Source organism: Cornus florida, unplaced genomic scaffold (genome assembly GCF_030987335.1).
Source record: "Cornus florida cultivar Cherokee Brave unplaced genomic scaffold, ASM3098733v1 CherokeeBrave_3.0.0_Hap2_Chr03, whole genome shotgun sequence".
NCBI classification, from domain to species: domain Eukaryota; kingdom Viridiplantae; phylum Streptophyta; class Magnoliopsida; order Cornales; family Cornaceae; genus Cornus; species Cornus florida.
The window spans coordinates 12,267,429-12,280,198 of record NW_026775573.1 but is presented as its reverse complement, the minus strand read 5'-3'; the positions used below and the strand labels follow the sequence as shown (position 1 = coordinate 12,280,198).

Genomic DNA, 12,770 nt, shown 5'->3' with positions numbered 1-12,770 from the left:
CTTTGACCAATTATCACAGAAAATCAACTGAAATCAATGTTGTAGGCGTTTTTATTTATTATTTTTTTTAAATACTAAATTTTTATGTTTAAATGTGCGCGAATTTAAGTGAGATCGGTGTGAGTGAGGGCGTGAATCTCACCATTTACTTTATAATGATGTAATCAGCAGGTCACCCTAAGCAGAAGTGACTGCGCGTAAGAGCGAGAAAGAAGGATTGTTGAAACTGCGACTCACTGGAATCTTTTCAGACCTGTCTAAGTGTCAAATTACAAATCATTTTTCCAAGTTTAATATTATCTTGGTTGAAAATTAAAACTCCATTACTTCATCATTCATGCATTTTAAGTAGAAGAAAAGAGGAGAAAAGAAAATATGTGTCTTTATTCAATCACCATGGAAGCAAAAAAAATGAGAAATTATGAGATAAACAATGGACAAAATTTTGGTTACACGTGTCACTTTTTTTCCTTTATTTCCCATCATTTTTAATTTTTGTTAACCAACACTCTGAGCAATGCAAAATGTTATTTTTTCATGTCAAAGCTATATTTTGAGAGAAGTTACAATGTCGAAATGCTATATTTTAACAATTCTACTCCACTGATGCATTTAATTCAAAATACTATTTGGAGTATTTTATTTTTATCTACTTATTATATTTTGAAAAACGGCATCGTATAAGAAAAAAAAAGACCTCTCAAGAATTTTTGGAAGTTATAATATATGGCAATATTTTTGACAAACTCAAAATATGAGGGATCTTTTGAAAGTTCATTAGAGTGCGTTATTTTCATCCACCAACTATATTTTGCCTTTGAGAGGGCATTGGAGATGCTCTCAAGGACCACATTTTTTACCTATGGCTTTTGTTACTTTCTGCTATTCAAAATTTATTAAAATCTACTCAATAGATATAAAATAAAATAAAAAAAAAAAAAATTGCATTTTATCCAACAATCTGTCAACAGCAGTAGAACAACATTAAAATTCAGGACCAACAAAAAAAAAAAAAAAAAGGCCAAAATGGAATGAATATTACTAAGATGACTCTGCAGAGCTAGCTAGTATTCAATATCCTTTCCGCAAGTAATAAATCGTCGGGGGTTGTAACCTGCAGGTCATAAAGAAGTTTATCACATTATTAGTAAAAGACTATAGCAAGGTTTTCTCAGAAGAGTGGAATGAGCTTTCAAATATGTTGAGAAACATCTGTCTACAAGTATGAACTCCGAAATGCATGTAAATGTCCGTAAGATAATATGCTCCACATTTCGACATGAAGATCATTAAACATATTCCGCTACCTTGATGTTGGTGTAAGATCCTTCGGTGACGAATACAGGATGTTTAAGGTGCTCCACGATGGACACGTCATCCGTGACTTCAAGGCGCTCTCTGTAGAATGAAGAACCGCTTGAAATTTAATCCATGTGTAGGTTTTAAAAAGTAAATACATAATTAATTGGAAAATTGTAAAACCATATGATAAATATCAACTTTAGATGACAGTTCTGTATCAGAGAGTGTTCATTACTTGAGCACACTAGTTTTGAGAATTTATTCTGAAGTAAAGGGCAATATGTTACAAATTTCTTACTATTTTAAGTAGGTCATCACAAATATGGTGCCAAAATATAGTTGTGTACTAAAAATTCTTACTACGGAAAAAGAAAATGTGGACTATAATTTGGACATTCCAACTGGAAATGCTATTAACTTGCTAAAAAAGTTAAATTCATATTGCACTGTTTTAGATACCATGCACCCAGAAAAGGTATATCAACAACACTCAACTCAACAAAGCTGTATCCTACTATTTGTGGGCCACTATCCAACTATACAAATACTTCTCTCTCTTTCCTTTCTTTCTTTCTTTCTTTTCTGTTTTCATTTTTCTCTGTCTTTTTTAATTATAATTCTTCATACCTTCTCTCACAATTTTGAACCATGTTCAACTTGCTTCCTCAATTCTTTTAATGTCTTGAACTTGAAACGAACCTTGCACATTCAATTTGTTTCCTTTATCCTTATAGTTTCTTCATTACATGCCTTGAAATACAGTTGCGTATGAACCATGGATCTTTTGCTTACTGAGGCACAATGTGTTTTCAGATCTAGGACCATCTGTGAACTCAAATGAGTTCTGTATCAGTGTATCTATGTAAGGACTAACTGGGCATCAAAGGATTTAAGTCTCCAGCATCAACTAAGAATCTATAAATTTGGTTTTAATGAGTGACGAGATATTTGCATGGACCCAAATACCATGGGATCTTCATTGAACCATGGAAATGATTACTTATTGAGTAATTTGATTTAAAAATTGTAAGGTATCTGAATAGCCTCACTGGAACATATTAAAGCCCAAATATAGAGAAGAATCTCACAGATTTTTTTAGGCAATACACATTCGGACTTATCAAACAGGAACTACTCATCTTTTTTAAGAGAGTATCATGAATATTTTAATCCATTTAGGTTGAAAAAGAGAGATACAGGTTAAGAAAGCACGATCCAATAGATTGACATTCATTTATACAGTTATTTTGAACCAAATCGGAATTCATTTATTTATAAAAACTATATGCAACCTGTTCTATAAATAAATAAATAAATCAAATAATGGAAGGAGTTAAGTGCAGTTTTAAAAAAACAACATAGAACTGGATAACACACCATCAAGAATTAGAAAGTACCTATTTACAAGCTCAAAGCCCTTCTTAAGCAACTCAGGCTTGATGACCTGGAGAAAAAAAAATTGATGGACAGCAACTTAACTCTCTATTCAAAAACAGATTTCCAATAATGTAATATCAAGTGAATTATAAATGTCTCCGGCAGTAAACCTGTGGGGTTTGCATTTCCCAAAGTGTTTTTCTGTCCAGAGTTCTTACTACATAAGATTCACTATTTGCCTGCACACGAAATCAGAAACACATTCCACGTTTCATTACATAGTTCAGAGGTAAAGCAAACTGAACTGATATAGTTTATGGTGGGTATTAATTGAGATTTTGTGAAACATGAATAAATATGATACAGAAACTAGTCCGATATTTAACTGAAGATAGAAGTTATTGAAAATATAATGTGAAAATCCCAGGTGGTGCTCTTCACCTTTTTTTCTAAGGCTTTGAAAAGAAATTTTGAAACGCAAAGATAATGTTAGAAGAGTTTATTACATTCACAATTTTTAACCATATAAGAAGTGCAGTAAGAGGTCAAAATGCAATGAATGTAAAAGAATTCATAAAGATCTTGTCAAAAGATTGTGCAAAAGTCGTATGGATGAGCATAACATACAACTTGATCTTATACACAGTTCTTGAGTATAAAACCGCACAAACCTCCCTTAATACTCCTCTAAAGTATCTGAACTATTACATATCCAATCGCATCTCCTTCTGAACACGTACATTTTCACTACATCAATCCTCTGTTCTGGCATGCTCCAAATTGAGATGCTCAACTCCACACCTTAGTGTAGCAAGGAACTATCAAATCATCTGGGGATTGTAACAAACCACGAAACAAGAAACAATGGACCCATGCAGGAGGTGACGTTTCTGACCAATTAAATGTCTCTAAACAAAAGATATCTTTTGAATTTTATTAGATGAATATTCAGAAGTCATTTATATCCTAAGAAATTGAACTTCAAATAATTCCGTCCAATTTGCATTCTCCACGATGAGAGAAAAAGGTGGTACATAAAAGTACCATTTCGAAGTAGTTTATAGTAATGTAACTTGCATTAATAATAGGTACCTCTTTGATTGTAGCTTTGACAGGAACACCAAGTACAGCTGCTCCACTCCGCCAACCATCTTTAAGAACCTGACCAAAAAGAAAGTAAAAAATTTCCTGATTTTCTTGTGCTGGAAAACAGATTTGGGGATACCATATTTAAATGTAAAGGTGAATTTGCCTGAAAAGATGAAGCATAATATTGAAGTTATTCAGTTTTGAAATATTCCACTTTGAGTTCTTTATTCTTTTGGGTCAAATTGAGGAATCGTAAATCCTTGAGGGAGTTAATTGAGTTTCAGTCTATTCAAATTGTTATAAACCACAAATAAGTTGCAAACCCTTATTATATAAAACGAAAAAAAGGAGACAGAAGTAAGCATTTCCTATAAATTTAGTGCCTCCTGACAAACAAGGAGATCATCACGTCAAAATGCCATCACTAACCAGCAGCACTCTTAAAGCATTCCTGGTACTCGTTACCAATTTTTTCTTTTTTCTTTTTTCTTTTTGTACTTATATTAGTTTGAAGATGATGTTATGTATTAAAAAAAAAAGAGTTTAAAGATCATGTCATAAAAATCATACAGGTTAGAAATGTGATCAACGAACAAAAATATATCCCAAACATTTAATATACGTATTTTTGCCATTTGGACCATATGTTAGAGCAATCAGCTCCCAATGCTCTGGAAAGCACCTTCTAGCCTTCAGGGGAAGATCCTTAAAGATTGATCCTTTCCCTTTGCTATGTAACGACATATTGAGAGAAAAGAACAAGAAAACTTGTAAGGAAAGGTAGAGCATAAAGCCTCACTTGAGGATCTTCATGAATGGAGGAAGAAGCAAGAGAGAGAGACACTATAAGCTTTACTATTTATATAGGTAACTTCAAGAAACAGCTTAACCAATGCACCAGAAATGCATGGAACAAAGGTTTCTGACCCAAACCTTTTTTATATCTCCAGATGACACCAGAGGTCTTGCGGAGTCATGGATACATAAAAGTTCAGAGCTCAAATCAACAGCCTGTACACAAACCCAACTTTATCAATTAGAGAATTTCAGTTATTATCAGTAGGTACACTCAGACAATGTACTAGGCTACAACCAGCATAAGTTGCAATTATTAAACAGTATTGCCCTCTCAATATTTGATTGAAAAAACTTGAATCAAAAGGAGTCAATTTGATACTGGAGCTTATCAAATTTAAAGCTTACAAACAGAAGAAGTACAAAAAGCCTGAAAAAGTCCTATGGACCACAGGAGTTCTTTTTTTAAGAGGTATGCATCAGCCACCTATTACACTTGAACAAACATCCCGCAGCTATGCAGTCATGGGCCACCTAATATTGCATAGTGGTACTAAAAGTCATATCCTCTTTCAGCACTCCGATATCATGGGCAAACAACATTGCATAAATTTGATCATATGATTATAAAATCTTTTATATACAGTGGCCAACCCCATTCAAATGAGATTAAGGCAAGGATGATGATGATGATAACATAATATAATACATTATGTAATAATTTATATAATTTAATATAATATTTTATTATAATTTACAATATATTACCTTATCATAATTTAATATGATGTAATACAATATCATAATATTATAACACCGTATTAGCACATTATATAAAATAATAAAATGTTATACTATATAATAAGTAATACAATATTGCTTTCTATCTTAGCTAGTAAGGAACAACTCTACTTTTAGAAGCCATTGTTAACGATGCTCGAGCTCCCCTCATATGGCGTGAGAGGGGAATCCCAGCCCTCCTAGAACAGATTAGAGAAGATATGAAATAAATAGTGAGTTACGAGAGTAAGGAATAAAGTGAGAGTTGTTGCTCCTAGCTTTTATCTCAGCAAGTAAAGAACAGATAAGAGTATATCACAATATATATGATATCACAATATTTGTATTGAAAGATAAGATTATATTATATACAATACTGCAATATTATATTACTAGATTCTAGTATGTATGGTTATACTTCATATGATATAATATATAAAATGTGCTTCTCTTTTTTCATTCTTTTCTTTTTCGTTAAAAGGTCGATGTTTCCACTTCAGGGTTGTATATATTTGATGAGAATTTTCTATCTAAGTTGGTTTTCTTTTGATACTATGATGTAATGGAGCATTTCCACAATTTCGTTAGAATCGGCACTCTAAGGGCATGTGTATTCCATTTGTTTTGGCTTACCAAACAGTGGAATGGGGATAGAGTTATAATGGGTATTCCATTCCATTTTACCGTACCCAACGTGGCATAAGAAGAAAACATATTAACATCTCAAAGTCAAAAAACCCAATTTATATATATCCGTTAAGCAAGTTGAGGAAAAAGAAAGACACAAACAGAAATATTGAGGAGAAAATTGGATAATAAACCAGAAATATTCATGAACAAGAAGTGGTACTTGTCATAACAAAGAAAAGAGGATTGCACATGCACCTGAAGTCCACTATATACAGAATCTTGTCTCTCCTTTCCAGGCAAAGTAAATTTCAGGTCGACATTGATATTTTGTTTGGTATCTGAAACAGTAACAAGGATTAGTTTGAATATATCTAAAAAGCACAATTAAATACAACCAACAGCTAGTGCATTGTGTGTGCATTGCATAATCCACGATAGAAAATCAGTATACCTTCAAAAATGTCGTGGTAAGATGGATCACAAACTACAATAATTTCCTTCACTTCAATCATGCGTGAGAAAGTGTACAAACTGCAAAAATAAAAATAAAAATAATAAAATAAAATAACACAATATTAGTAGATAGACAATAAACATAATAGATTTACTTTAGGCACTTGTACTAGTGTCGCTCATGCACCAAACCCAATCCTAAGTCTTTTTTTTGATAAGTCAAACCCAATCCTAAGTCTTAACGAATCCCACCTCACAGATCTTCGCCCCAAAAACCAATCAAACATGAAATGAGTTAAAACTCAAGTCTTGTTCAGTAGTGAACTGTAAGGTTGCAGTCTCTTACAGAAGGAAAGAATATCTACCCCTGAAATGTGCACAAATCAGTGTCATAAATTTAATTTGGATATTGTATCCAGCAGAGGGTTAAAAGGCTTAGAAGCCATAACACCTTGGACGTATTTCTCCCAATTCTTGTCCTAGGTTTACTACCACTTGTTATGTTTCTCTCACTGTTCTCCAAATCTAAATTTTGGTTAAAACTTATTAAATATGTATATCATTTTAGTGTAATAATAATAATAATAATAAAAATTCCTTCACTGACCCAAGACTTTTTTCCCTTAACTAGTGCAAGAAAAACCATGGGCCGACACTGTAATACATTAATTCACATGGTAAACAGGTCCTTAAGCACATTGTGGAGTAGCGACACTATAATACAGTCCCTACTCCGGCTAAGAGAACCTCTGCATCCTTTACTAAGTACCTTAATTACCATAATGGAAAAAGGCCATCAACCAGTGTTACTCCACCTAATGCAGGATGTTGGGACTTGGGAGTGGTGGATTAAATACAGACATTAATTCCTAACTTTTGGCTTCATTCTCACATAATAACTGCTCTCCGACTCTAGTTACCATAACAATTGCAGACCTTTTGTGGTTTCTATACCATGTTTGCCTGAAGTTCCATGTATCACATACAATATTAAAATGACTATTAACATCGGTATGAAAAATCTTTAAACTGGGACCCACTATATTTTAGTATACTTGGTTTCCGATCTGAGCCTGATTAGTTGAGGAAAAAGTATCTTGAGTTGAGTTGTTGCGTGTACCTATATAAAGCAATCGGTTGCCCAAGAAGTGGAAGATACTGCTTTGGCATGCTTGCCTATGCGCACAAACATAAGAAAACCATCATCTCATCATCATCATCATCTGGCATATGAAAAATCAAGAACTGAAAATGCTGAAGAATATGGGAATAGAAGTATGGGCGTATCCATAAGAAGACACTTACATATACATGACATACAAAAAATTGTATGCATATGGAAACTGACAAAGATACATGCAAATAAATAAATAAAATTATATGCCAAGGCAAAGAAATAGAAATTGCTTTTAGTAAATTTTATTTTAAAGCAGCATGTCACCACAACAAAATTCCTTGTATACTTTGCTATGTAGGATCAGGAAAAGAAATGAAAGAACATTCAACCAATAGCAGAATGCTAAAGAGTGACAAACATGGTGATCAAGAATCTATAGGTTGGCTGCTTTGAGTTGACCTGATAAGTTAGATATCCTAAGTACTCACCGTGTTCAAAAACTTGTCATTATTAAATAATGGAGACACAACAAGAAAAATACAGCTCGTGAGGACTTCATATGCCTAATTTAACAAAATCAAGATATTTGCCATTAAAATTGTAATTAGAGAGCAACATTTGGTAACTATCTTGTGGTTTTTGGGTTTGGTTCAACTAACACAAATTTAGCTCAAAAGTCCCTTCTCAATCTCCGAGTCATGGTTTGCATATCAAACTTCAAATTTCTTTTACTAGGCCAAGAAGATAAGTAATGCAATACAACACTTTGTAGCACATTTACTAGAAAGTTCAAATTTCTTTGTAGCACATGGTTTTTTTTTTTTTTTTTTTTTTTATAACTTTTGTGTGATATAAGGGGCATACTCCGTATTATACTAGATATAAACTTCAGTATGGTGATACCATTTAAAAAACTGTAAGTGTGGGGAGAAAATAAGTCAGTGGCATATACTACGAGCTTTTAAAGATGGTTATGTCTAAGAATTGAATAATGGAACATAGGAATTGTTGTGGAACCAATGTCACCTTGTTTGGGTATTGAGCTCTGCTGCACTGAATAGCAATAAATTTTTTACATAGGCTCTGGTATTAACAAATTTTCAATTTTTTTTGGCCAATGTGACACCCTTCTCTACTAAATACAGGTTCCAAACAAGTAAAAGCATACAAATGCTATCAAAAACAATATGGACCCAAACCCATTCCCATTGAAAAACACAATCAGCTGATTCAATTTCCATGAGACCCTGCGATGTATTGGTGATGAGTATATAACGCACCCTGAGTACTAAAATATTGGGCTATGAATGCATAAGGGGGTAAAGAGTACTTGTGTTGAGCTACCAAGGAAGTAACAACCCCTAAAGAAGCTAGAGCAAGGCCTAATTGAAAATGAATCGAATTATTGATTGTGTCATAAAGACCCTTATGCCCAAAGGAGCCATAAATGGGTGCATTACAGAACCACAATTATTAAAAGCATAATATATATATATAGAGAGAGAGAGAGACTTACCCCCATCCGCTTGCCCTTTCCTCCAGCCAGAAGAATGACGGAGACGCTTTTATCTTTCACAATTTCATCGGTCTGCAGAATAACTCGAAAATCAATACAAATGACAGTATCTCCGGATATACAACCACATACACATACATGTATAATGAAAAAAAAAAATCCCAAATTACCAAATCTAACTAACTGTGCATATAAATACACATACACAGATTTGCATACATATTTACATATATATGTGATTATCTCTCACCTCTTTGAGCTCCCCAACTTCCGCAGAACAACTGATTCTTGATGTAGTAGCAATTCTTGCCTCTCTCACAAAATCGATTCTATCCCTACGCTTGCCCACAACTCCAAAGTTCTTCAAGTGATTCGAATTCGAGAAATGCGGAATTGGGGTGAAGGAATTGGACTGAATTCGAAGATTAGTTCCAAACAACACAGGGAAATGTGAAGAAGAAGAAGAGAGTGAGAGGCTGAGTTGCAGAGTCATCATTTCTCTAGACCCTTGTTTTGCCTAGCTGGGTTTGAGCTGTATAAGAGGCCGAACCAATCAAAAAGATGTATATACAAAATATATATATATATATATATATATATATATATATATATGCTTTGATGAAATGTGTCGATTGATAAAAAAATTCTTATATGTCTGCTAGTGGATTTGGAGTAGCCACGAATATTATAAACACAGGAAAGACTAAACGTGCATCGCGAGTTTGGTCCAGTACATATAATAATGAGAAGAAATTAAAGAAGACAAATTTACAAGAATGAGTGCGGCCCACTGAGCAATATAAAGCGCATAAGCTTATGGACGAAAATATATATATATAAAGATGGCAACACTAATTTTCATGGGAATTCAACAACTTACAAGGTTTGGTTACAATTAGGCACGACCGGGTATTTACATTATTACTTATATTTTTTGTTAAAATTTTAAAAACATATCTCTCAATTTATAAAAGTTTTAAAAATGCCCCTCTCAATTTATTGAATTATGCCACTTCACATTTTTACCATCACTGATTTTTTTTATTTAAAATGTAATCATCTCTTTTTTATTATTTACGGCTCAGCCACATTCTCTTCTCACACTTTTATATTCCCACTAAATTTTTAAAAATATTCACTATATATATTCTTGCATCCACATTGATATTTTTAGATCCAAAAAAAGTAAAATAAATTGGTTTTTCTGTTTCTTTACTCTTTATTATTCCAGCACAAATGCGGTTAAAAGATCAAAGAATCTAAGACCAACAAGCCACAAAAAATAAAATTCTTATTTATTAGTATTTTATTTTTTTTAAAAAAAAGTATCTTCAATTTTTTTTTATTGTTTAATAACGCCCATCCTCAAAAAAATTCATGAGTCCGTTACTGGTTACAATCTTTTACAAAATTAAATTTTCTTTTGTCACACAACCTCACCATTAAATCAACACATTCTCATTGTCAATACACTTTTTGAAATATGTTTATAAAAGATTATTGATTCTTCAAATCCAGATTATAAATTTTGTTCTTTCGTCATGATACAAGTATTTATTTTTTTAATACTCTCGACTGTCATCTTACCAAAGAAAGTTTTGAATGATATTGAAAATATATTAAGAAGATTTTCATAAAATACTCCTAATATGAGACGTATGAGGAAAGGTGGCCCAAAAGTGGCATAGTGTAAAGCATGTAAAAAAGATGAGGGAGATTTGTGTACTAAGAATTTAAAAAATTTATGAAACTAATTCAATTTAATAATCAATATTTACCGCAGAAGACTGTAAGCCTAGAAGTATCTACTTCCAAAGTGTAAGGTGGATTCGGTCCGTAGGACATACGTACAGATTGGCCACTACAGTCATATATGTTACCTTCTGAAACCACTACCGTTGGGTCACAGTACTCCACTTGTGGATTCTTCAGTCCATGACTTGCATGTGTTTATGATGGAAACGAACTTGTACAGCCTCGTGTATTATTATTATTATTATTTTTTTCGAAATCGGACACTATTATTATTATCATTTTTGAAATCGGAGTGTCCAAAACTTTACCCAACTAGTGGTTAAATATAGAGAATTTGTCACCAAAGAGTAGGAGTGGCAATTTGTGTTCATGAGTCATAATTGTATACTGTCGATGCAAGGATATTATATTAAAAAAAAAAAAAAAACTCAAATCCGATTCATTTAATAATCGTGTCAGGAATCCTCAATAGTAACCCGACCTGTTTATTAAATGGGTTAACATGTAACCCGATCTGTTTATTAAACTTGTTTATCAAAACGAGACATTTGATAGTAATAAATTAATAAATACTAAAAAAAAAATTTGTCACAATTAACTCAAATATTCAAAATAAAAAGAAAAATCATAAGGCGTAATCAAAGTTTATTTTGAAATGACTTAACTATACATCGTAATTGGGTTTAAACAAGTAACGTATTACATAGGTCATATTCACGAATATGACATAATGAGTTAAACGGGTATAAACATGTTACAGTGGTTGAACCCATCAACCCTAACCCGACGCGATTAAATAAACGGGTTAATCGTGTCAACTTGTTTATGACCCGAACCCGTTTAAGGTCAACCCAAACTTATTTATCTTATGTCGTGTTCAAATCGTGTTGACATGTCGTGTGATAATTTACCACTCCTACGAGAGACTCTCTTAATAGCATTACTCAATTTGAATTCAAGAAGTTCATGGAAATGAGGGTGAGGCAGCTGAAAAAAAAGAGAGAAGGTAGATACAATAGATTGAGAATTAATGGCAAATACAAACAGTAGTAAGTAAAGTACAGAACAAACCATTATTCCAAAGTCTCTACCAAATTCCACACACCAACTAAATAAATCAACAACACCATATCAACTAAATTCTTTATTGAACACAAATGGAAACAGGAAAACCAGAAACATATCATCAAGCTTTGTTCCTCACACTCAGCATTCACCTGCACATGCAATAAGGCATTCACTGAACAATCCATTTCCAGAATGGTTAAATATAGTTTTGTGCTAAGATGTGAACGAAATTACCTAAAAATTGCAAATGACTATCCATGCAGTAATGTGAACCTTTCATAGAATCCTATATTGACTAATGAAAAAAATACATAAAAAAGAAAAATCTAATCCCTAACGTTTCTGCTTGTTGAAAATGGGAGCACAAGGAAAAAGGGAGATGTGTTCAACAACTTATTTTGTAGGGTAAACTAAAAGAACATAAAAAGAACATTTAAAGTCAGCTTGTTAGCCATGATATCGTATAAAAAAATTCGTTGTTTCTTGATTGTCAAATCATGAAAAGGTAATGAGCTTAACTTTAGGTTTTCTATTCTTTCATCAACAAAACTAGTAAATGTAAATTAAAACGAAACAACAAGAAACATTAAAAATATTTCCTAAACAGCGGTCACCCTGTCTGGTATGGCATCAAAACATAATAATGAAAATTAATGTTTTTCAAAACTTTAAATTATGTTTTTTGAAACTTTTTAAAGTTTTGAAAAACATTAATTTTCATGGCATCATCTCCTATCCTTCTGCAGCCATCATAAGTATGTATTCTTAGTCAAAAGAAAATAAAACCATTTGTGAATGTGTCCATGAGAGAGGGACTTGCTCAAAATTTGTTGGATAAATCCAACAATTCAAGCAAAAGATGTTCTGCAAATTCACCTTCAAAGGACC

At 32.7% G+C, this 12,770-nt stretch overlaps 1 protein-coding gene across 1 annotated transcript; it reads right to left on the bottom strand.

Annotated features, from left to right (window-relative positions):
- Positions 1–913: 913 nt before the first annotated feature.
- LOC132299475 (2-C-methyl-D-erythritol 4-phosphate cytidylyltransferase, chloroplastic) lies at positions 914–9,627 on the bottom strand. Its single transcript, XM_059796122.1, has 11 exons — positions 9,310–9,627; positions 9,060–9,131; positions 7,547–7,602; positions 6,425–6,504; positions 6,229–6,311; positions 4,702–4,779; positions 3,772–3,840; positions 2,850–2,918; positions 2,700–2,746; positions 1,308–1,398; positions 914–1,114 (listed from the first exon to the last, which is right to left on the bottom strand). Exons 1-11 carry the CDS (start codon positions 9,553–9,555, stop codon positions 1,061–1,063), a joined length of 945 nt encoding a protein of 314 aa, XP_059652105.1. The 5' UTR covers positions 9,556–9,627; the 3' UTR covers positions 914–1,060.
- Positions 9,628–12,770: the final 3,143 nt, after the last annotated feature.